Source organism: Stylophora pistillata, chromosome 5 (genome assembly GCF_964205215.1).
Source record: "Stylophora pistillata chromosome 5, jaStyPist1.2, whole genome shotgun sequence".
In the NCBI taxonomy this organism is placed as follows: Eukaryota; Metazoa; Cnidaria; class Anthozoa; order Scleractinia; family Pocilloporidae; genus Stylophora; species Stylophora pistillata.
This window is the reverse complement of record NC_142523.1, coordinates 38,684,037-38,709,335: the sequence shown is the minus strand read 5'-3', so window position 1 is coordinate 38,709,335 and position 25,299 is coordinate 38,684,037. Positions and strand designations below refer to the sequence as shown.

Genomic DNA, 25,299 nt, shown 5'->3' with positions numbered 1-25,299 from the left:
CCATAGTATGCCCATGTCGTACAATTCTGAGCCAGTCTTGAGTTATCACCATCCATACGAACAAAGGAGTCACACGAATCAGGCATCTCATCTCTTTCACCGCTGAAGTATCGCACCACTTCTGCACCTTTGTCGTTCAGAGCTGTTGTAATGTGGAATGTTGTTCCTTTTTCTTTGCTGCAATAAAATCTTATTTGAGTAAAGTTGGTGCTCGCTCTTAGCTGCTTCATAGCGCTTTTGGTTAAAGCCATTGTGCCATTTCCATAGTTCCTAATACCTTGGAAGGTTTGTTCGGCGACGCCATTCCACCATGAAGATGAGGAACTTCTTAAAATAACATTCAACACCAGCATCCAACCTCCTTTGAATTCAAAGAAAACATCAGTTATAAAAAAAATTAACAAAAAAAAAAATCACAAAGTGGAAAGAAATATACAACCGTACCTCCATCAGTTGTCATGTCACAAAAAGCCTTGAAGGGGTTCCCACTGCCTTGTGGGTCGACCCAGTACTCTTCATTCCCAGTAGAATCTCCACTCTGAATGATATGTTGACAAGACTTTGCAGCTCTGAAGGACACTGACCCGAGTGAAGCTTTAACAACAACAACAACATCAACAAAATAAACACAAATCAATACATTCTGCATTTGTCAAATGTATGTCGCGATATTGTAAATAGCATAAGTAACACTTTTTAATAAAGGCACCTGCCTTCACATATTGATCGATGGATACTGTACAATTTATGCAAGATTTGCGGCAAGGGTGGTAATGAGATAGTCTTTATGACCATAAAACATACAAAACACGCCGTTTTGACGAGACACGGTCAATGTTGCACTTTAGGCCATTTGACGGTAGAGGTTTGATATTTCGAAAAGAAACAAACCATAAAGGTGATCTTGTGAATGTTTTAGAAAGGTTAACAATTACAAAATTCTTTCCTTCAGGCTCACAAATTTTTTCCAAGTAATTTCATCATCAATCACAGTAACAATGTTAAATTGTAATGGCTCAGACGAGTTTACCTAATTACATTAAGCCAGAGCCGTGTTAAAAATGTAACCTTCAACGTTTAAAAGACAAAGATCGATAAACGTGCATGGGCGTTTCCTAAGGCATCTAAAACGCATTCTCACCGCGATTTGGGTTGTCAGCATAAATAAAGCCTTCATTTTGCTTCACACTGGCTGGGCGGGAAATCTTAGTTTCGTTGTTAAACTGGCAAGTTTTGTCCATCAGTCTAAAGTTAAGGCTTTGGCACGCAGGCTTTAAATTGCAGGCAATGTAACACGAAACCAATCGATCCACAGCGAACGATTCGTAAACGTGATCAAGTAGAACCAAGCCATACTCAGAACGATGTGCCAATCTACACTGCTGAGCGGATATGTTCATTGAACATGAGACCAAAATGAACCAAAACGAGAAAACAGTCATCTGTTATCGACAATGACCACAGCCTCAAACGTGTTCTATAGTCAAAGACTTTTTTATACATATTTAATGTCTCTGCGATATCACCCTCATCGCATTAGTTACCAACTACATGTAGATTATCTTAGCAGGTAGTATGACAATCGAGTAAAATCGCCAAAAAAATGTCACTAATTGGAAAGTAACGCTGAACTGAAAGTTATGAAAAGACTGGCAATGCAAATGTTTTGCCCATTTAAGCGCGTTTTCTAAAATCAGTTCTTTTCGCGTTTTTGTCTCTTGAATCGACATTGGAGCTCCGACTTTATCGAGCCGAATACGTTTTCTAACCCAGTCATTTTTTTTTCTGAAAATCACGCTCTGTAATTTAAGCAAACGAGAAACTCATTTTGGGATCTAATCAACATAAGAGACTTATATTTGTGCTCTCTTGTCTCTGGAGTCCGAGACTTCGTAACCGTTCAAAAATTCAAAAGCTGTCACGCCGATTGAGAAAAGAAAATGTTTGAGGCAGAGAAGCAGTTGATTCCTTTTATAAAACTAGGTCAAAGTAGACGAAGACTGAAAAAGAAGTCATTAAAAATCTGCCATATCAGCACGACAATTTGCTCAATTGCAATAAATTCTCCAACCCTTTTCCGCGCCGTTTTACGCCTTAAATTTTAAGGTAATGTAAATACCCATTAGCTCGACCTGCCAGGCACAATTCCAAACATGCGATGGAAAATTCCCGGAGAACAATGAATAACAGCTGTATTGTGCGAAATAACTTACACCATAACAAAATGGCAAAGTTGGTTATTACCAGTTAGTCAGTCAGCTTATTAGCCTGCCAACTAACCCGACAGTCAGTCAGTCAGTTAGTCGGTCAGTTAATTCGCTCTGAAGAAGGGTAAACGCTTGCAACGTCAGCTTTATATCAGCTGATAAAAGCAAATTAGTTAGTCCGTTTGTAATTTACTATCTGCAACAACAGTGAAACATCGCACTGATATGTGTGAGAAGCACTCTACTTTATATTTCCAATGCTAGTACCAAAAGAAAACAGGAAAAAAATCAAACACGGTATATGAAGACTGAATGATAATGATATAAACGAAATGATAACTAAGAAAAATAACACTTGGAATCAGCATAACAGCTGGCAAAATCTTCAAATGGCTGATTCAAGAGAAAATTTCTGAGGTTCGTGAGGACGGATGCATTCGACATCTGCAATAAAGAGATTTCGAAAAATTCTACAGTTCGAGCTATAATAAACTTTATTCACCCCGCAAAAAAAAAAAAAAAAAAAAAAAAAATACGATTCTACAGTGTTCTACTGTATATTGGGAAACTCCTGTGCACTCGCTGCCTGAGGCTTATAATAAAAGATGAAGAGCAAGACCCATAAATACAAGGGCCAAAGTCGTGTATAATTTTCCTGCTCCAGCAGATGGATACTTATCGCCAGGACAGAATGGATTGAAAGGATCATATTTTGGGGGCTTGCTTAGTGTGCAGTACTTCTTCATCAAATCTCCCTGACACTCCTTTGCTTACATGAAATATCTGAAATAAATACGCAGTTTTGATGATTATTATTTCAACTGAGAAGTAAGCAAATCTTTAAGAGCTTCCATTTTTGAAAAAATCTATTTAGCATGCAGAACCAGGTGATTAAGGGGAGTTTTCCCTATAATTTGCTTTGCAAAGTTAATTACCGTCACAACTGTATAAATGACTCATTTACGTATCAAGATCTAGTGTAATGTGTTTATCAAAGTAACTCCTACTCAACCGTTTCTGACAAAATCAGAGGGTTATTCCAACTTAGCGAGTTAGTCCTGGGTTTAGGCAAATTCATCACAGTTCAAGTTGTTACCTCTAAAGCTTTTGTTGTGCAAAAGTAAAGGCCTCGTAAAGAGCACGCGTTAGGCCTTATGATAGACTCCTTAAATAAATCTCGTAAAAGTTTGTTTGAGCGCTTTTCGATTGAGAGTCGCAAAAAGCAAGAACAAAAGCAAGGTTATCACAACAGCAAAACAGATGTCAAAAGATTAGAAAACGACAAAATGCCCGAAGGGCGGAAAACCCGAGTAACCAAATCGTGATTGATTAATTACTCGCTTTACGTATTGGTCGAGAACGTGGCGGGAGTTTTTTAACCAATCACACTGCTTAAAAAGGACAAACCAAAGCAATCGCTGATTACTTTGGACACTCCATTGAATATCGGTATCTTACTTGCATAAGTCCTCTGGTTTAGCCTTAGTCTTGAATTTGTCGTGGAATGGCTTAGCGCATTTTTTTCCTTTGTCGTAAAACTCTTTCTTGCATTTCAGCATGTCAGTGATGACGTTATAACCACTTCCGTCCACACCACACAACAACCGACCGAAATTGTAATGTTTGGCTCTCATGGCGGTGATTGGTCCTATTGGCTCCATCATACTGTGGTGAGTTTTGAGGTAATCACCGTAGCACTGGTCAAGCATAAAGTTCTTAATTAATGCAGCCCATGAATTTCATCAATTCGTGACTGCAAAGGTGAGAACAAAATCAAAATAACGGTGTTAGTAAAGGAATCAAAGCATGTAGAAGGTAGTTATTTATCTCAGGGTTATTTGAGGGACCGGTCATTGGGGTGGGGGGGGGAGTCGACTTTTTATCGTCACACAGCCACAATACCCCTGAGAAGTTTGGGAGTTGTTAACCTGATCCCCACTTTAGAATTCTAACACTCCCCTCAAACATGATCCTCCGATAATGAAGAAATTATCTGTGCTGTTGCCTGTTTTAATTTGCGCGGTGACGTCTTATAGCTCTTACGAATCTGATATTTTGCTGTCTAAGTAGCGGTAGTTTTCTTGAAGCACACAAAAAGAAAAAACACCAACAAATTCTGAAATAACAAATCTGCAGTTTACAGGACCATCCTTCATTTTCTTAAGAAACATATGTGCACACATCATGCTTTTTTCCATTTCCATATCTTCACTGCATTTGCTTACGATGACGTGATTACTACCAGCAGAGGTTGGCAAATCTGATAGGAATTGATCAAATAATTAAGAATTGATTGACATACGTAGATGAAGTGACTTGGAATAACATTTGACGATAAAAACTTGCGACAAACGTTGCTTGATAACATTGTAAAATTCAAAAACGCTAAAAAGCTATAGAAAGCTAAAATCGACGACGTTTCGACGTTAACATAACGTCATTATCGAGTCAAGAATGTATAAAAATAAGTTCTATAAATACTAAAAACGAACAATAAGATAAGATAATTTGCGGGTTAAACAAAAAGTTTAGCACGTATGGAGTCCGTTTGCACGTTCAGATTAAGTTTGAATTTCTTAATATAAAGCATTTCAAACACTAAACAATCATATTTGCTTTGACACTTTCTCAGAATCTTAAAATGACTATCATTCAAACGATCCCTCCTACCATGCGCTTCATGAAAATGCTTGCCAATAGACCAATTTCGATATCTTTCAACGTAAGAGACTGGTAGCGAGACTTCAACACCCAAGTGAGGCTCCGGGGAATAAAATTCATTCGAATCGAGCTTTGGTTGTTCACATCTTCGAGCAGAAACTGTTTTCTTGGGTTATTATCGTTTTTCTAGTGTAAATTTGTAGTTTCTTCGAGTTGAAAGTAAATTGAAGTAATCATCGTTGTCATGGCCACGTCGGAAAAAAAGGTGAGAACAATCTACAATACTTTCAGCGTCAAAAGTTGCCGTGGTTGCGAACCTTCCTTCAAGGAAGAAGGATACAAACTCGGAAGGAAAGTGTAAAAGAAAGGCCGAGTTGGTTGAGCTTGCGTTTAACGCTCATTCAATGAAGCTTCCGAAAGTGACTGAAGGAGATAGTAAAAATGAAAATCATATTATTTTGATTTTCATGATGATTCATGAAACACATGTGGCGTCCGTTGACCAATAAAAAGGAGATAGACGATCACTAATAGTCCACTTTACAGTTGTGTGCTTGGTTGCCAAGCCTTTTAACGGGAGTGAGGAGAGGGATGACCTTGTTATGATACAAACCTTGGTGTCTTTCAATTGTAAATCCCTTTGTTATCATGCTAGCTAGATACAGGTCTCTATCACGACAAGGTCATCTTTAGCCTCACTCCAAATCAAAGGCTTGGCAACTAAGTACACAGCTGTGAAAGGTCCTATTGGCAGCTTCTGTACACCAATTTATTTTTAGGTTGTGGAGCTAAAAGCTGTTTACAAACCTGTATTTTCGTGGTTAATGCTGCTATAGTGGAAATCAAAATTTCAATCTAATGGAAAATATAATAATGAAAAACAATTAGTGTTCTGTTTATTCTTGGAATTTTACAGCAGAAATAAAATCAAAGCATTCATTTAAAGCGGTTGAAATTCCTAAGTTTAAGGAGAGCGACAAACGCTCTTGTATGTGAATAAAACCATAGACTTACTTTGTAGAATACCCCTTATTTCTTCCGTGAGCAGCGCATTTTTTCTACATAAAGATATGAGAGGAAATAGTCAAGTTGCCTGTTGAAGAATTCTTAACTTTGTCGGATGGGGTACTTAAGAATGGCGTGTTAAAGATTTCAAATTATATATAATGCTGTTTACCTCTCGAGTTCTTCCACATCAGAATTGCTCACGATTTCCTGCTTAGAAATAAAAGGATTTATGAATCACATATCTGGCAAACTTTCCACAATTTGTTGTAAAATGTATGCCACCTTACCAGCTCCTGTCGGTCACGTGATCGTCTATCGTGTTCTTCCAGCTCCCTGAAAACAATATTAAAAACGACAGATCACTCTCACTTTTGTTAAAAGGACAAATCACCCTATTTTTTGTTATCAACGCCTAAAGCCTCTAATCTTCAAGAAATGTCGCAACTGAAAGATCATTATAGGGATCTAACGCAAAAGCGATGACAGATTCTTATACATTTCAGTTGTTCAACAAAACCTCTTTTTTGTCAACGATTCTGATTGAAAGATAGGTCTGCAGAATAACAACTATCATCGGCACCGGGAAACTGAGAAAATCGTACAAACCAGCAGATTTTGCAAGTTATATTCCCCTTTTATAACCGAAAACTAATGCACTGAAAACTTGTATCTGCTAATATCCAAATAACTACATACCAACCCCTCCCTAGCCCAACAACAACAGTCAACTAGTAACAAGTTGGGGTTAGTGTTGGGTTAGGGGAGGGGTAGGTGCGCATTTGGTCAGATACTCACACTGACCAGAAAATTCAATTAAATATTACGAGGTTGAATAGCATGTTTTTAAGTCTTGCCTCGTGTAGCCTTCGTTATCCTTCTCTAACTTTTTCATTTCATCCTGTCCACAGATAGAAGATTTAGTGAGACATGAATAAGGAACATTGCTAAGTCAACTTGTCGAAGTGTTTTGACGAAAGCATTGTCATAATAATTTAAATAGCAACAAAAGCCAACAGGACCGGATCCAGGCATTTTTGACATGGGGTCTAAAATGTTTTTCGACCAACCTATGTCCCTACAGCCTTCCCTCTTGGTTAAAAATAAATAACAAAAAGAAACGAAGAAAAAGAACGTAAAGGCAATATATGATCTTGTCGTTGTAAGAATATTGATACCTGACAAGAAGTGAAAAAACCCACAGGAGTGGGAAGGGAGAATCTGGACCCGAAGGCGCCCGGACCCCCTGACCCCCCTGACCCCCTGACCCCCCTGACCCCCTGAACTACGGGCCCTCCCTTTGCTTCGTGCCACTGAAGAAAACAACCCTCCTAGACTCGCGAGATGTACAGATAGTAAGTAAGTAAGTAAGTAATTAAGTAAGTAAGTAAGTAAGTGAGTAAAACCTTTATTTAAACGCGATAAGTATTGAAGCTATGCAGCATGTGGGGTCGTGTATAGGTATATAAATAAAAAGATACATAAACAATAGTTATAGTATAATATAAAATAAGACTTATGTGTAAACGTAAGATAATGTTTAGATTAATAATTGATAGTATTATCTAGCTAATAAAATTATAGACCTAAAAATACTTCCCTTAGAAAGGAACTATCTTTTACAGAATAAATTAGAAAAGTCAATGTTCCTGAACTATCTTTTACAGAATAGATTAGAAAAGTCAATGTCCCTGACCAAAGCAAGCTTTTTAATCATCCTGAAGAAACTTTTCACACTATGCGCGTTACGACACTCGATTGGCAGGTAATTCCACAAAACTGAACCTCTATAAGATAGGGAATGCTTTTTGATATTCGATTTCAAAGGCAGGATTTCCAACTTAAGACTGTTCCTTAAATTATACGAGGTTTGCGATTTCCCAATATGTGCGTCATACAGGATGGTAAATCATTGTGGTACATCTTATAAGTTAGTTTCAGGATAGATTGTTTATAGAAAGTTCTTAGAGTGTCCCATTTAGCCCTGGTGAGAACTTCCGCTGACTGTATACCCTTAGCGAAATTGAAAATGACTCTTGCTGCCCTGCAATGTACTCTTTCAGGTCAATCGAGGTCGTCTTGTCGGTTTGTACTTCCCCATATGGATATGCCGTACGTTACTGCAGGAATTATAACTTAAAAATGTAGGTTTAAGAGATCCCGTTTAGGTAAGAATCTGCTCTTCTTTATAAGGCTTAGTTTATTAGCGAAACTCTTCGTCAGTTCCTTTATATGAGTGGACCAGCCAAGCTTGTGATCGATGGTCACACCCAAAAGTCGACTATGTGTAATCCTTTCTAAGTTGTTACCTCCGAGGTATGTGGGTGGTAGAGGGCCAGTGATCGATCCTCTATAAATTAGCATACATTCTGATTTCTTTGGGTGTGGCGTTAGCCTGTTCTTCACGCACCAGGCATACAACTCTTTTAGGGATTGATTTAACGCAGCTGGCACTTCGTCTATAGTCTTCCCAATACAGTATACGATGTGGGCATCTCCACAGTTTAAGTAATTTCAGTAGCCTTGTTTTACTAACAAGACGGCCTATTGGCAATCATACACTGGCAGCATTAACAATGATTATCTCATACCAGTAAATTTTCTCTTTCCGTCTCAAGTCTCACTAACTCTTCGGCCATAGCCCGTCCAGTATCCCTGAAATCGAAAAAAGCCGTTTTATTAACTTTTTTGAGGACGATAGGAAAACGTTTAGAGAAGAAGGTTATAATTCGGTTGATTTTAAATATCTATCGAAATAGGACTAAAACTGGAAATATCACTCGATAGAAGTTTCGAGCTCTCAATCTAATTGTTAATTGTTTCAGGAGAAATTCTGCAAAGTAGCTGTTAATATTGTCTGGGACGGTATGCAACACTAACCATGAATTTCTTTCATGAATAATTTATTTGCATCATTTATTTACTACTCACGCACGGAATGCCGATATGTTGACGATTTTCTTGTTCTGAGCACTCAGATCTATCTCCAATTTCTGAATTTAAGAGCAAAAAGTTTACTAAGTATTAGTAGTTCAAATAATTTCAATCGTGATCCAGAAATACTGTTTCTTTTAACTTCCAAAACTTTTCATGTGAGGCACTTTCAGATGCGTAAAGTTAAGGCTGTGCGCGCGTTCGCACAGAGGGTTAGTGGAAGATGAGGAAACATAAACAGGCAAACAAAGAATTAATAGATAAATAAACGATTGACTATCGATGTAGATACATAAGCTCGGGTCCATCGTCGTCTATTAAGGTGCAAGAATATACATGCTAGATTGAATTAAATACAAAATTTCGCTGTGAATGAAGTCTTCGAGAAGTCTAAGGCTCCAAACAAGAGGAGAAAATTGTAGTTCGAACTTTTGTACGCAGAAAACTTAAGTGAATTCTCACATTTAGTTGAAGGTTCTCATACTTAGTGCTGATTAAGAAGATCAAAAAGTTATGTTTTACCCTATTGTCTTCCTCCAAAGCGGAGAGAAGTTTTTCAAGTTCTTCTTGACTTTGACGGGGATCTAAGAAATAAAAAAGGCACTAACAAGAATCATTAATTTTTTTCATTATAAACACAAAAACTCGCTATTCGTTGATGTTCCATCTACGAGGAAAACTTTCATATCCTAATTATTAAGCTTTGTCAAAGTTTCAGCCAGAGTCTGTAACAGGAAAGTGTTCATGGTTTATAAGACGGTCGTAGATATTAGAGATCATAAACAAAATATCACCATGATCGTAGCTAAGAAATGAAGTTTCTTATTCTCATTAAGGAAAGCTATGTAATTGATTAATAAAAGTTCACTGTCGCATTCGCCACACGGCTACGTGATCTTTTTTAAAGGCGGCTGAACATAGTTTTTGATACCTGTGTTTCTTTCACCATTTTCTCTAACACCCTTGATCTCTCAGTCCCCAAAACTGGCAGCGAGCAAGTTAAGAACACAAACTTAATGTTTTTGATAGTTAAGCTGACGTATCTGCCGTTGCCATGGCGACATGAATAAATATAAACAGGTCTCTAAAATCGGTTTTGTGTATTTGTAGAAAACCTAGTCATCAAATTTTCTTTATAATTTGCATTCAACGAGTTGGTAACGATACTCACAAGTTAACGCCATTTTGCTAACAATTTAACAGAGGGATCTTTAATTATCCCTTGTTGAAGGTTCACTCGATTATCTGGAATTTCCTTTGCTAAGAATCAATTTTTTTTCAATACTCCAGTTACTTATTTCTTAAAGTATTTTCGTGCCAAATTTCGTGGAATTCTAAATAGTGGTTCTCAAGAAATAGGGATATTTCCGAGAAAGCAATTTTCCATTCAATCGAAATTTTTTTTACTTACTACGCATGCACTGCATTTAACTAGGTTCTTTCGGCAACGACAAAAAAGCTGAGAATTGCTGCGTTCTTTACACCGTTAACTTTTCTTACATGTCTTTATAATAAAAGATTAAAGTCCGCAATACACTGCGCCAACTATAGAGAAAAATAGCAAAGATAGTGCGAATACGTGTTGAGTAAATAAAATGATCGCTCTATTGAAAGCATGTTTGTTTTTTGCAGTCTTTGTGTGCGCGCTGAATTGCATCTGCAAAAGCGCGCGCAAAAACTGTGTTCAGCCGCCTCAATGGCAACGTGATAACTAAAGATCGGTATAACGAATGTTACTCGAAGTGGCGCTAACGCCAACAGTTGCACGCGCCCGAACCGTTTGTTTTATAAACAGCCACGGATACAATGAACTTAACATTTAACAAATGGTTAACAAATCTAGCCCAGAAAATCACTCTTCCGTCATGTAAGACAAAAAAAAAAAGAAAACTGAAGCATCACGAGCAACATACTTAGTCCAACACTATTCAAATGTTTCAATTTTGCAAAGAATTCCAAATAAGGAATCCCCGTTCATCCCGTTTATTTTCAAAACTTCATCTATTTTTGCGCCTCCTGAAAATCGTATTCAGTAATGATAAACCTATTTTACGAACAATGATCCAGACTCTGCTAACAGCTTTTCAAGACTTGCATCGTACATGCAGCCCTTTCATTGTTTTAAAGGTGAGAATATATATGCGTCTAATCTATATGCTCTAAAAGCATTCTTCATAGTTCGCTACGATCTCGAGACATAGAGCCAGAATCACTCATCGTGGACTTTCAGGGGAGAAGTTTTTAAACTTACCTGCGTTTTGAGAAGCCATGGCCAGTGAAAAACTTATGTGAAACTTTCTCTCTTTCGAAATTAGCAGACGCTAGCAGACGTGAAACTTAAGTGTAGCACTATTACTCGCAACTGGCGTCACAAAAGCGTATGTGGACATGTCGCGCGCTTTTATTTTGCACAAATTACAGTTGTAATTCTAATTTTGGAGATTAGATATTTGGCTTTTCTCTAAATACGGGTTCCACGCGCCTCATAGTTGTTATCGCGATATTGCTTTTGGCTCCGGAATTGTGCAGGTTCTGCATCACTCCGCTCTGTGATTGGTCTGAAAACTCGCGGCGTTTTTTCGACCAATTAGATTTAAAGCTAAACCTATGTACGACTTGGTCATTGGCGTTTCCCCACTTTCAAGGAAATTGTTTGTTTTTATCTTGAGTTCTCATCGGCTCCTCGTGATATTTTTCGTTTTTCTGATCGGCTGTTGTAATTACTTTGGTTTTGTCTAGAGGTTTAACCACACCGTCTTGAAATGAATTCTTTTTGTGTTTTAGTAGACAGAGTTCGATGACCGTTATAGTATTTTAGTCCTTAAGTTATATAGGTTTACCTTTTTTTCTACGGGTGGGCCAAAATTGTCACTCAGTTATGGTAGAATACAATATAGTCTTTGGATAAGTACCACAAAATGCTGAAAAAAGATTTCAGTCGCACAAGAAATTTTAATACTTTTCCTTCTAGTTAATCATTTCCAATTATTTAATTTACGCGCTTCGCATTTCAAGTAAATGCAAATGAGTTGGATGAGCAGACTAGATAACTTCGCTTTTTGGATTATTTCTACAACATTCAGAAGAGTTTAACAAGTACACGATATGTGCATTCTTTATGAAAATTGGCCATGATCCGAGTTTCTTTTTCACGGAGTCAGTGGAATCAAGCTCTGATTGTGCATTAAATATTCGCTAACAGGATGCAACTGCGTCAACTTCATTTCAGAGACAGCCCTCTGCTACAATGTTCCAACAAAATAGGTTTTCCAAAAATCTCCGGTTGACAGGTTGCAGTTATAATCATCATCACAAAACCATCTGCCTGAGGTAGGAATTGTCCATTTATATCTAAAGGCTACAAATGCTGCGTGGATGTGCAGGCGATTCTCTACAGCACCATACTCAGTATGTCCCCATTCACCATGAAGTTCCCGTGTCGCACAATTCTGATCCAGCCTTGAGTTATCGCCATGCATACGAAAAAAGGAGTCACACGAGTCTGGCATTTCATCTCTTTCACCACTGAAAAATCGCACCACTTCTGCACCATTGTTGTTCAAAGTCCTTGCGACGTGGAATATTGTTCCTTTGTCTTTGCTGCAGTGAAATCTTATTTGGGTGAAGTTTGTGTGGGCTCTTAGCTGCTTCATAGCGCTTTTGGCTAAGGCCATTGTGCCGTTTCTATAGTTACTGACTCTTTGAAAGGTTTTTCCGCGACGCCATTCCAAAATGAAGATCAGGAGCTACGCAAAATAACGTTCAACACCAATATCCAACCTACTTTGAAATAAAAAAACCTTTGTTGTAATAAACGTTGGAGAATGTAAGCTATGATTAATAATTATTCACCGAAGTAAAGGTTAATAGCCATCAATTTTACTAAAAACTGAGGTAAATAATTGCTTTAGTATATACCACACAAGGACAAATAGTATTACTGTATTTCTGTCAATATCATTACTATTCTTTAAATCTATCATTTAACGACTTTTTAGCTGTGGTATATGTTTTATAACTGAAAAACAACACGAAAAAAAATACACCAACCTTATTTTGAAAAGACAGGCACGTGACCTCTGTTAAAGTAACATATCCCTCAGGGATTTTCTACTCCGATATGATAAACATCGCCATAGGGCAAGGCTCTCGACTGGTACCTCACCTGCATGTACGTTGAGGGGCGTATCGACAATAAAGCTTTTCTTTTTTTTCTTTTCTTTTTTACCATATACTTTAATTCCACTTTCGTTAAACCAAAATTGCAATCACCTGTTACTCTCAAAGAGTTTTAAGTAATTTCCAGAGCAAATTCTGTGGAAAAGTGGATAAGAAAAAACCAACTTAAAGGGGAGGTAAATATCCACCACTTTCACTAACACTGAGATGAATAATTGTTTTAGAATAAACCAGACAGACACCAAAAGTTTTAATTTATTTCTGTCAATATAAAAGTCTTTCAATCTTTCATTTAACGATTATCTAGCAGTGGTATCTATGTTTTATCACTCAAAAAACACGAGAAAAACACACAAGGCTATTTTAAAAAAGAACGCACGTACTCAGCTGGAGTAAAATATCCCACAGGAATTTTTTTAACTGTGATAAACATCGCCATACGACAGGGCTCACAACTGGTACCTCATCTGCATATACAGGGCATACATAGAGGATATTACATGGCCGCGCGGGGATACGAATTTCATCTTCCAGTTTGCGCAGCGAATGAGTGAGAGATACTTTCAGCACGAGAAGATAACATTCGTACCCCCAAGCGGCCATGTAATGTTCTGTTTATTATTTAGATACTGATAAAATTTCAAATCAACCGACCACGCGCCTGAGCGAGAAGCTCTATTGTAATTGGGTTATTATGTTGGTAACCATGGCCACACCAAAATCCTCACACGTAAAAGATAAAAATAGTATCTACACACACTGCTGAAGCACATCTTCATAAACTACTAATTCTTCAGAAGAGAGCCCTTAGCCTAATGTTCTTCGCTGATCCAAGAGCTCATGCAGTTCCGTTATTTTTACAATAATTTTACAATGGTATTATCTGCCTAAGCCTTTGGGTGCGGCCGATTGTTTGACATACGCAAAATCGGGATAAATTAGTCATGGCGTGCAGACATGTTTTGTAGTCGTACTTCTATTGACTATTTTCAGCGTTTTACTTAGCCAATTTACTTCAATTATCAATTACACCTGAGTTCGATCGCTCTACAGTCAGACTCTTCATTGGGAAGGATATCTGCTCCACCTACGTTCAACTGTAAGTCAAAGCCTTCGAAATGCACACCTTGCCAATTGAATTTGAAGCTCCACGCGTTGTCGCGGTTCTTTAAGCTTGGCCAATTTTGTCTGTGTATACTTCTATCTGGCGATATTGCCGTCAATCCAGGACCTAATAATCTTCAACCTCCTGTAAGCTTCAGAGGTTTATCAGTCTGCACTGGAACATCCAAAGACTGACTGACACCAAATTGGAAGAACTATCGCTAATGCTCACCTCGAACAACAACAGTGCTGCTAAACTCGACGTCTTAATTCTCACTGAGACGTTCGGATCAAGTAAAACTCCAGACAGCTATTACATGATACCCGGCTACACATTACACAGAAAAGATCGAATCGGGAAGAAAGGTGGCGGCATAATTGCGTATGTAAATGAGAAAGTTATGGCTTTACGTCGAAGAGATTTGGAACTGGATGATCTTGAAGCTCTCTGGCTTCAAATTTGTCCTCATAAATCAAAGAGACCGATTTTGATATCTGGTGTTTACCGTCCACCTTCAGCCAACAAAGATTACAATTAGAGCTTGGGTAAAAATATTGAAAATGCCCAACTCGAAAACAATGAATTGATTATTCTAGTAGAGTTCAATTTGGATTATATTGATTTCAACTGTTATTCAAAACATTGTCTCGCAAAGGCACTGAACAGTCTTGGATTAACGCAGATGGTAAACGGGGTAACAAGACCTGCCTCTGATGCGTGCTTAGACCATATTTATTCTAGTCATCCTGCTAGAATTAGAGAAGTATCCATAGGTAGATCTGGACTTTCCGATCACCTTCCGGTCACCATCTTGAGGTGCTACAGAACCATGGGTGAACAACATAAACAACATTCCAAAATCAAATACAGAAATATCGACAAAATCAACAAAGAGTGCTTTCTGCGAGACCTAAGAGAAGCCCCTTGGGACATCTCCTTTGTTTTTCGAGATGCTAATGACATTGTTCAATCTTGGTACAAAATCTTTAATGACATTCTTGATAATCACGCACCTTTAAAGTCCAAGAGTGTGAAGAAAATCAATCAGCCGAAATGGTTCACTAATGATCTATACAACGAAATCAATAAACGCGATAATCTTCTAAAGAGGGCCAGGAGAACACAAAATGAGCAAGATTGGTCTGCTTTTAAACTGGTTAAAAACAAAGTGACGAGGAAACTAAGAAATGCGAAGGAACAGTACTTTAAAACTCAGTTGAGTAAAAATAAAAAATGTCCAAAGAAAGATACAAAGAATAACGACGACTCTGTCCCTATTGCTGACGAAAACAACAACTTGATAAAGGATGACCATTCAATCGCTGAACGCTTTAACCGCTTCTTCGTTGATGTATATAAACGTCTCATAAAGGCGACACCTGTACTTCATTATGATGCTTTCCCTAGTCCACCAGACAAATCTAACAGTCAAATTGAGAATTTTATTCCGCAGATAACTCCCAGTGAGGTTAACGATTATCTTCTAAGTATACCTACATACAAAGCCACGCGAATCGGTGGGCTTGGTGCCAGAGTTCTAAGAATTGCAGCTCCTGAAATATTATGCTCCATAGCTAAAATTATAAATCACTGTATTGAAACTTGTACATTTCCCTCAAAATGGAAAATAGCAAAGGTTAAACCTCTATTCAAGAATCAAGGAAACAAACAAGATATTCGAGACTATCGTCCTATTAGTATTTGCCTATTCTTTCTAAAGTCTTTTAAAGACACATCTTCAATGCTGTGAACACCCACTTAACAGAAAACTCACTTTTATACCGCTTCCAATCAGGGTTCCGTAAAAACCACTCCACGGATACTGCTTTGTTGTTTCTTCTGGACCAATTCCTTCTTGACCTTGATAAGAACAACGTCAGCGGCTTAGTTTTTGTGGACTATAGCAAGGCATTCGACTTGATCAATCATGACATTTTCCTGGTAAAGTTAAGATCATATGGATTTCCAGATAATGTTGTAAAGCTATTGCAGAGCTATCTACTCAATCGCAAACAGTGTGTTACTGTAAATAACTCGACTTCGTCTCAACTTATGCTAACCAATGGAGTTCCTCAAGGTAGCATAAACCGCAAATTAGAGAGCCGCTCTCCGACCGCATCCTCAACTATTGAGCTTACGAACAAATTTGCCGACTTTTTTGACAAGAAGATAGCAACAATAAGAACAAAGCTATCCAATGAAGCAAATACCAGTACCCAGTCCTGGGAAGCAAACAAAGAACCTTGTCATGCCGAATTCAAAGAGTTCATAGTGATGTCGGAGAGAGAGATTGAGCGTTTTGTAGACACTATCGGTAAAAAAACCTGCGATCTTGATCCTATACCAGCATCTATTCTAAAGGAATGTAAATCAGCCCTTCTACCTGTCTTAACTAACATCGTTAACATGTCCCTCCAATCAGCATCAATGCCTACTGCACTAAAAGAAGCAGCGATCAAACCGAAGTTGAAGAAGGACAATCTGGACTCTGAGGATTATTCAAATTTTAGACCTATCTCAAATCTGAAGGTCATAACAAAGATAACTGAAAAGGCAGTTTTTTGTCAATTGAGCGATAACCTACGTGATAATGATCTGGAGGAATCTTTTCAGTCTGAATATAACCGTTTTCAAAGCACAGAGACTGCCCTCTTGAGTGTGCAAAATGACGTTCTCTTAGAAATAGACAATCAAAAATGTGTTGCCATGCTATTGTGGACATGTCTGCGGCGTTTGAGACAGTCGACCACGATCTACTACTAGAACAAAGGGAAAAACGCTATGGAGTAAAAGGAAATGTGCTAAAATGGTTTCGATCCTATCTCCAAGACCGAAAACAGTTTATAATAATCGATGGAAACAAGTCAAAGACGAAAGAACTTCGGTACGGTGTTCCCCAGGGATCAGTACTGGGTCCGATTTTATACTTACTATACACTTCACCCATTGGGGACATCATCAGACGGCACGGACTAAATTACCATCTCTACGACGATTAAACGCAGCTCTATCTCCCTTTCAAGCCCAACCCAGCCGAAAAACCCAGTTCTATAGCAAAAATAGAGGCATGTGTTTCTGAGATAGACTCATGGATAGTGTGCAATAAACTGAAACTAAACAGAGAAAAGACGGAGCTATTGATCTTGAGCGCACGACACCGTCCACCCCCATTAGTAGAGTATGTTGATGTGTCTGGTGAGCGGATCGAGCCATCTTCCTCTGCAAGAAACATTGGAGTTATCTTCGATGAGCACATGTCATTAGATAAGCATGTCACCAGTACCTGCAAAGCCTGTTTCTTCCACCTTAGAAACATTAGCAAGATAAGGGACTGCCTATCTCTAGCAGATACTGAAAAGTTAGTTCATGCATTCATTACATCTAAGCTAGATAACACCAACTCGCTACTATACGGACTGCCCAAATTCCTGATAGATCGCTTACAAAATGTCCAGAATGTCCCAGCTCGTGTCGTCACTCATACAAGAAAGTACGACCATATCAAACCTTTCTTAAAGTAGCTGCACTGGCTCCCAGTTAGCCAGCGCATAGATTACAAGATACTACTTCTGACCTACAAAGCGCTCAATGGCCAGGCCCCTAGTTACATCACTGAACTGTTGAAGCCTTATGTAACGACCAGAAATCTGAGGTCCTCCTCTAAAAACTTACTTAAAGTACCATCATCTGTTAAGCTAGCAAGTTATGGTCATAGGTGTTTCTCTTTTGTAGCACCGACTCTATGGAAATCTCTTCCAAACAACATAAGAGTGAGCGGCTCGCTATTACATTTTAAGACCTGTATAAAGACATACCCTTTTAACAAATTTTATAATTAGACTACTCCTTACTGAGCTATTTAATTATATAAGTAGTAAGTTAGGCCGCTAGATAGTTAGCTAGTAAATTAGTTGAATAGTTGGTGAGCTAGTTAATTGGCTAGGAAATTAGTTAATTTAAATATAAGTTTAAAGTTTTTACTCTCATTATTACAGACTACCTTATTAGCTAGTTTCTTTTACTCATGTTTTAGAGATTTTTATGGTTTGTATAAACTTATCGGCCCGATTTATAAAATTACTGTACAGCGCTATTAGATAGTGATAGAAATAGCGCTATATAAATACCATACTATCATTATTATTATTATTATTATCATTATTATTATTATCATTATTATTATTATTATTATTATTATTATTATTATTATTATATTAGGACCTCTACTGTTTTTAATTTTCGTCAACGATCTTCCCGAAGCTGTTGGATCGGATTCAATTATTCATGCTTACGCGGATGACACCACATTTAAAGCCAACGCTAATATCGATAACGCACCTTTGGAACTGGAACGACGTCTTCATGAATACATGGATAAATTAAGTAAATGGTCTAGCGTAAATGGGATGGTCCTAAACGCCGTTAAAACCAAAGCATTACTTATCACCGGAAAGAGGCTACATTCATCATTAGCTAATGGCAATCACCTGTCAGTGACCCTTGATGGGGCTGAAATAGAACAAGTAACTTCTTGTAAATTGCTTGGTGTAACACTCGATCAAGATCTTACATTTAGTGACCACATTTCTAGCCTAAAGGCCAAGCTCTCTCAGCGTATTGGTTTATTGAAAAAGATAAAGAGATACCTTCCAATAAAGGAAAGACTCTTATACTATAACGCCTTGATTAAACCCGTCCTTATGTACGGGAGCATGGTTTGGAATATCTGCGACGCTACCCTAACCCACTCTCCCATCCAAAGGCTCGTTTTAAAAATACTCGACAAAATTAAGTGTAAACATTATGTACGTCAATAAACGATTGACAATATAAGCTATAAAAACAATTATCAATTATTTACCGAAGTGGAGGTAAATATTCACCACTTTGAAAGACACTGAAATGAGTAGTTGTTTTAGTATCTACCATACAGAAACCAAAATTATTAAAATGTTTCTGTTGGTTTAGTTCAGTCGTTTCTAAAACAATTGCCGGAAATGAAATTTTTGATGCGCGATGTGTCTCTTCGGTTGCGCGGGGATGATTAGTACTTGCTACTCAGCCAATCAGGCGCGCGAAAAGCACTATTCCCCTGTGCGGTATTTTTTATACCAATGAAAATTATTCTAAATTTCTCCAAGACTACAAAATCAGAATGAAATACAAAGACTACAAATGCTGCGTGGTCATACAGGCGATTCTCAGTTTGGTGGCTCAGATAATTTTATCTCATCACATTAAGACAGAGCCGTGCAAAATGTGTAACCTTAAATGTTTAAAAGACAAAGATCTATAAAAGTGCATGGGCGTTTGCTGAGGCATCTTAAACACATTCTCATCGGGATCTAGGTTGTCGGCATAGATAAAGCCTTCATTCTGCTTCACACTGGCTGGGCGGGAAATTTTAGTTTCATTGCTGAACTGACAAGTTTTGTCCATCAACCTAAGGTTAAGGCTTTGACACACAGGCTCTAAATAGCAGGCAGTGTAACACGAATGCAACCGATCTACCGTGAACGATTTGTGTACGCGATCAAGTAGATCCAAGCCATACCCAGAACGCTGTGCTAATTAACAGTGCTGAGCAATTGTGTTTATCAAATATGTGGCCGAAATGAACCAAAAAGAGAAAACAGCCCTCTAGCATCGAGAGTCACCACAGCCTCATAAGTGATTTATATTCGAAGACCTCTTAGCCAACTGGCTTCAGTAAATTTACTGCACTTTTTAAGCAGTGCAGTAAATTTACTTCACTAAATTTAAAAAGTTTAGTATAGCTCGCAGTTTTGTTGACCCCGAAGTGCAAACAAGGGAAGAAAAAAGGGAAATCGTTCATAAATACATATTGCATGCATCTTGAAGTCTCATTTGAACGGTGATGTTTCAAAAATTTCTGTCAACTTGAAAAGATGAACGGCTGTTAGTTTCTACGTTTATGGTCTTTTTTCTTTTGAATCAGTCAGTTAGAGAATCCTTAACAGAGATGAATTTTTTTTTAATTTGGAAAAATGATAGAAAATGCTCAAGCGCTATTTGAAAAGGATCACAAGGAATCTTAGTTGGGGTATGGGCTGGGTATCGCATCTCGCAGGAATCTTTGCGGAAGTCAATTACTTAAAAGTACAATTTCCAAAATAAAAAATGGAGCGCCGCTAGCGAAGGAGCGCCGCTGGCGATCATCAAGGGTGTGCATTGACAGACAGATATATGTCGACCAGTGTCGGGCTGTGAATAAAATGCTTAAAGACGCAAAGGCTTCATACTACTCATCTATTATCTCAGAGAATGCATCAGATCTAAAAGTGCTTTTCGACGCAGTTGACAAGCTATTAAACCACAAAGTAGAGAGACACTATCCGACCGCATCCTCAACTATTGAGCTTACGAACAAATTTGCCGACTTTTTTGACAAGAAGATTGCAACAATAAGAACAAAGCTATCCAATGAAGCAAATACCAGTACCCAGTCCTGGGAAGCAAACAAAAAGCCTTGTCATGCCGAATTCAAAGAGTTCAGAGTGATGTCGGAAAGAGAGATTGAGCGTTTTGTTGACACTATCGGTGAAAAATCCCGGGATCTTGATCCTATACCAGCATCTATTCTAAAGAAATGTAAATCAGCCCTTCTACCTGTCTTAACTAACATCGTTAGCATGTCGCTCCAATCAGCATCAATGCCTACTGCACTAAAAGAAGCAGCGATCAAACCGAAGTTGAAGAAGGACAATCTGGACTCTGAGGATTACTCAAATTTTAGACCTATCTCAAATCTGAAGGTCACAACAAAGATAACTGAAAAGGCAGTTTTTTGTCAATTGAGCGATCACCTACGTGATACTGACCTTGAAGTACCATCTGTTAAGCTAGCAAGTTATGGTCATAGGTGTTTCTCTTTTGTAGCACCGACTCTATAGAAATCTCTTCCAAACAACATAAGAGTGAGCGGCTCGCTATCACGTTTTAAGACCTGTAAAAAGACATACCTTTTTAACAAATTTTATAATTAGACTACTCCTTACTGAGCTATTTAATTATATAAGTAGTACGTTAGGCCGCTAGATAGTTAGCTAGTAAATTAGTTGATTAGTTGGTGAGCTAGTTAATTGGCTAGGAAATCAGTTAATTTAAATATAAGTTTAAAGTTATTACTCTCATTATTACAGACTACCTTATTAGCTAGTTTCTTTTACTCACGTTTTAGAGATTTTCATGGTTTTTATGATCTTATCGGTCCGATTTATAAAATTAATGATAGAAATAGGGCTATATAAATACCTTACTATTATTATTATTATTATTATTATTATTATTATTATTAAAAAATCAAAACCTTAAAACGTACTTGTTATTACGAAATAGGTATTTTCGTCAAGAAGGTAATAAATCATTAAGGTGTGCTAATCTCCTTTGGCCGTGAACTCCAATCCTATCTACAAGAAAAACCTATTGGTACTTCGCCGAAACTGAATAGCTTCATGGTAAAGCAATTTTCAATTGTGTCAATTAAGTGTCAATTTTCAATTGAGTGTCGAAAGTGATCTGGAATTGCGCGAGTTCTGCATCACTCTGCTTTGTGATTGGTCTGAAAATCGCACAGTTTCCTCAACAAATCAGATTCAAAATTAAACCCGCGTCAAGCGATATTCTTGTTTTTTATTTAAGTTCTCTTCGGCTCCTCGTGGTATAAAGTTCTCGTTTCACTGATTGGCTGTTGTGATTACTTCGGTTTTAACGGGAGGTTTAACGACACTAATTCAAAATGCTTTATATTCGTGTTTTTGTAGACGGAGTTCTATGACCGTTATAGTATTTTAGTTCTTAACTAATGTACGTTTACCTTTTTCACTACGTGTGGGCCAAAATTGTAACACATTTATAGCAGCATACAATCTGGTCTTTGCGTAACTAACAAAAAAATGCTGAGAAAAGATTTTCAGTTGCACAAGAAATGTTCATACTTTTCCTTCCAGTTAATTGTTTGCAGTGATTTCATGTACACGCTTCGCATTTCAAATAAATGCAAATGAGTGGGATAAGCAGACTAGATAACTTCGCTATTAAGATCATATCTAGAACATTAACAAGAGTTCAACAAGTACACAATATGTGCATTCTTCATGAAAATTGGCTCTGGCCCGAGTTCCTTTTCACGGAGATCGTCAGTGGAATGAAGCTCTGATTGTGCGCTAAATTCTCGCTACCAGGTTGCAACTGCATCAACTTCATTTCAGAGACATCTCTCTGTGACCATGTTTCAACGAACATAGATTTTCCAAAAGGCTTCGGTTGACAGGTTGTCGTTATTATCATCACATTGCCGTCTGCCAGAGGAAGAAATCATCCAGTGATATTTGCGGCCTACAAATGCTGCGTAGTTGTACAGGCGACTCTCTCCTGCACTATGCTTAGAATGTCCCCATTTACCATGGTACGCCCATTTCAAACAATTCTGAGCCAGCCTTGAGTTATCGCCATCCATACGAACAAAGGAGTCACACGAATCTGGCATTTCATCTCTTTCACCGCTGAAAAATCGCACCACTTCTGCACCTTTGTTGTTCAGAGTCGTTGCGACGTGGAATGTTGTTCCTTTTTCTTTGCTGCAGTGAAATCTTATTTGTGTGAAGTTTGTGTGGGCTCTTAGCTGCTTCATAGCGCTTTTGGCTAAGGCCATTGTGCCCTTTCTATAGTTACTGATTCCTTGAAAGGTTTGTTCGGCGACGCCATTCCACCATGGGGATCGGGAACTTCCCAGAATAACGTTCAACACCAACATCCAGCCTCCTTTGAGTTAAAAAACACCATAATTATTTTTATTCTTGAAAAAAAAGAATTAAAAAACTGGATAAACAAAACACAACCGTACCTCCATCAGTTGTCATGTCACAAAAAGCCTTGAAGGGGCTCCCCTTTCCTTCTGAGTCGATCCAGTACTCTCCATTCCCTGTAGAATCTCCCCTCTGGATTATATCTTGACAAGACTTTGCAGATCTAAAGGGAACTGACCCGACCAAAGCTAAAAATAAAGTATGCAAACAAATCATAATACTTAGCATGCGTCAACAGCATGTCATGCGACTGTAAACGGCACAATTGAACTTCTTAAATTAAGGTAACTGTCACTAGGTATTGAACACTTTATATCGTAATTTGTGGTTGGTATGTTAAAGTTTAACTAAAGGTTCTTGACGGGATAGCATCTATGCCGTTTGGTAGTTATAAATTGGTCGATATGACGATAGAAGGTTAGGTTTTAACAAATTTAACGGTTGGAGTTAAATGTTTATTGAATGACGCGGATCAGTTACGTAATCTCGACACCTTGTAACGAAATGGACTCATTACGTAACAAAGTCTTCTGTAATTTTCTCTTGTAATTTTTTGCAGTTTTCGAACTAACAAGGAAAACAATTGTGGTTGCTCACAATATTTTGTTGAATTACACCATTGCAGATCCATGTAACTATAAATGTAACATCAAAAAGCCAAACAGTGCTTTAAGGATATTCTTACCACGGTCTGGGTTATCAGCATAAATAAACCCTTCATTCTGCTTCACACTGGCTGGGCGGGAAATCTTAGTTTCGTTGTTAAACTGGCAAGTTTTGTCCATCAGTCTAAAGTTAAGGCTTTGGCACGCAGGCTGTGAATTGCAGGCAATGTAACACGAAACCAACCGATCCACAGTGAACGATTCGTAAACGTGATCAAGTAGAACCAAGCCATGCTCAGATCGCTGTGTTAATTTGCATCGCTGAGCAGCTGTTTTCACTGAATATGAAGCCAAAACGAACCAAAACGAGAGGACAGCCATCTGTCATCGACAACGCTAACAGTCTTGACGATTTACGTGACCCAAAGACCTCAAAACCAACTGACAATACCTTTAGCAGTTTTTCTTAGTTAATATCTAGTAATCATACAACTTTAAACAGTCATACTGCACACAATACTTAAATTGACAGATCGACCCGTAGATACTTTTCATTCTTTTGTGGCATGAAATCCAAAATAGGATAAAAATACAAGTGAAAAAGGAAATTAACCTTTTAAAACTCATAACATTTATATTTTTAATTCGCAGTTCAACTGTGACATTTCGTGAATGTGAAACAGCTCTACCTTTATGGCAAATCTTTCAATCTATCATTTAAGGATTATCTAGCGGTGGTAAATACGTTTTATATCTTAGAAAAACACGAACAATAATGCACAAGCATTATTTTGAAAAGGAATTAGGTAACCTCAATTAGAGTAACCTATCCCGCAGGGATCTTTTACTCTGGTGTGATAAATATCGCCAGATAATAAGGCTTTCCACTGGTACCCTATCTGCATGTACAGGAAATATCAACAATAAAACTTTTTTTTTTTACTTTTATATGCTTTCATTCCGCCTTCAATAAAACTAGAATCATAATCACCTGCTACTCTCAAAGAGTTTGAAATAATTTTCAATGAAAATTCCGTGGTAATAAGGATAAGAATAACTTTATTTGATAATGTCTAAAACATAGGAGTGATCGCCCAATCTCCAGAGCCAAAGGCTTGTTTTAAAAAACGCTTGATCAAACAAAATGTAAACAATATCATCCCGCATGAGAAGGCACACAGGGCTTGCACTGTAAGTACCCCAGAGAGCTTCATACAATTCCTTATAATTTTATTCTATAATTTTATTATAAGGAATTGCATGGAGCTTTTTTAGCGTTAGTCGTGGCGCGGCGGGTGTTGTCATTTATGATCCTTGCGAGGATCATATGTGATAACACCCAACGCGCCTCGACTAATGCTAAAAAAACTCCATGCAATTCCTTATAATGTTATTATAAGGAATTGTGTGGAGCTCTCCGAGATACTTATTACAGTGCAAGCCCCGTGTGCCTTCTCATAGTACGTAAATGAACGATTGAGAATATAAGCTATAATTAACAACTATTCGCCGAAGTGGAGGTAAATATCCACCACTTACACTGTCACTGAGGTGAATAATTGTTTTAGTAAACAATAGAAGTTTGCTGAACCACATTACCGCCTGATCCGCGAGGATTGCTTAAAATTTACCAAGATGTGAAAATTTATGAAATAGTTATGGGGAAAATTATGTGTTTTAGTTTTGGACAAATTTTTTAGGTGGTTGGCACGTTACGTCATTGCCGCCATGTTGGTGGACGTCAACAATAGCTATCTCATTAGCTCCCTCGTTAG

At 37.9% G+C, this 25,299-nt stretch overlaps 2 protein-coding genes across 2 annotated transcripts; both read right to left on the bottom strand.

Moving 5' to 3' along the window:
• Positions 1 to 1,475: 1,475 nt before the first annotated feature.
• Positions 1,476 to 6,541, bottom strand: LOC148731875 (uncharacterized). Its single transcript, XM_088761958.1, has 6 exons — positions 6,164 to 6,541; positions 6,046 to 6,083; positions 5,883 to 5,926; positions 5,676 to 5,723; positions 3,670 to 3,960; positions 1,476 to 2,976 (listed from the first exon to the last, which is right to left on the bottom strand). Exons 5-6 carry the CDS (start codon positions 3,914 to 3,916, stop codon positions 2,801 to 2,803), a joined length of 423 nt encoding a protein of 140 aa, XP_088618084.1. The 5' UTR covers positions 3,917 to 3,960; positions 5,676 to 5,723; positions 5,883 to 5,926; positions 6,046 to 6,083; positions 6,164 to 6,541; the 3' UTR covers positions 1,476 to 2,800.
• Positions 6,542 to 22,345: 15,804 nt separating this feature from the next.
• Positions 22,346 to 23,704, bottom strand: LOC148731874 (uncharacterized). Its single transcript, XM_088761957.1, has 3 exons — positions 23,605 to 23,704; positions 22,958 to 23,107; positions 22,346 to 22,875 (listed from the first exon to the last, which is right to left on the bottom strand). Exons 1-3 carry the CDS (start codon positions 23,702 to 23,704, stop codon positions 22,346 to 22,348), a joined length of 780 nt encoding a protein of 259 aa, XP_088618083.1.
• Between the last annotated feature and the right edge of the window lie 1,595 nt (positions 23,705 to 25,299).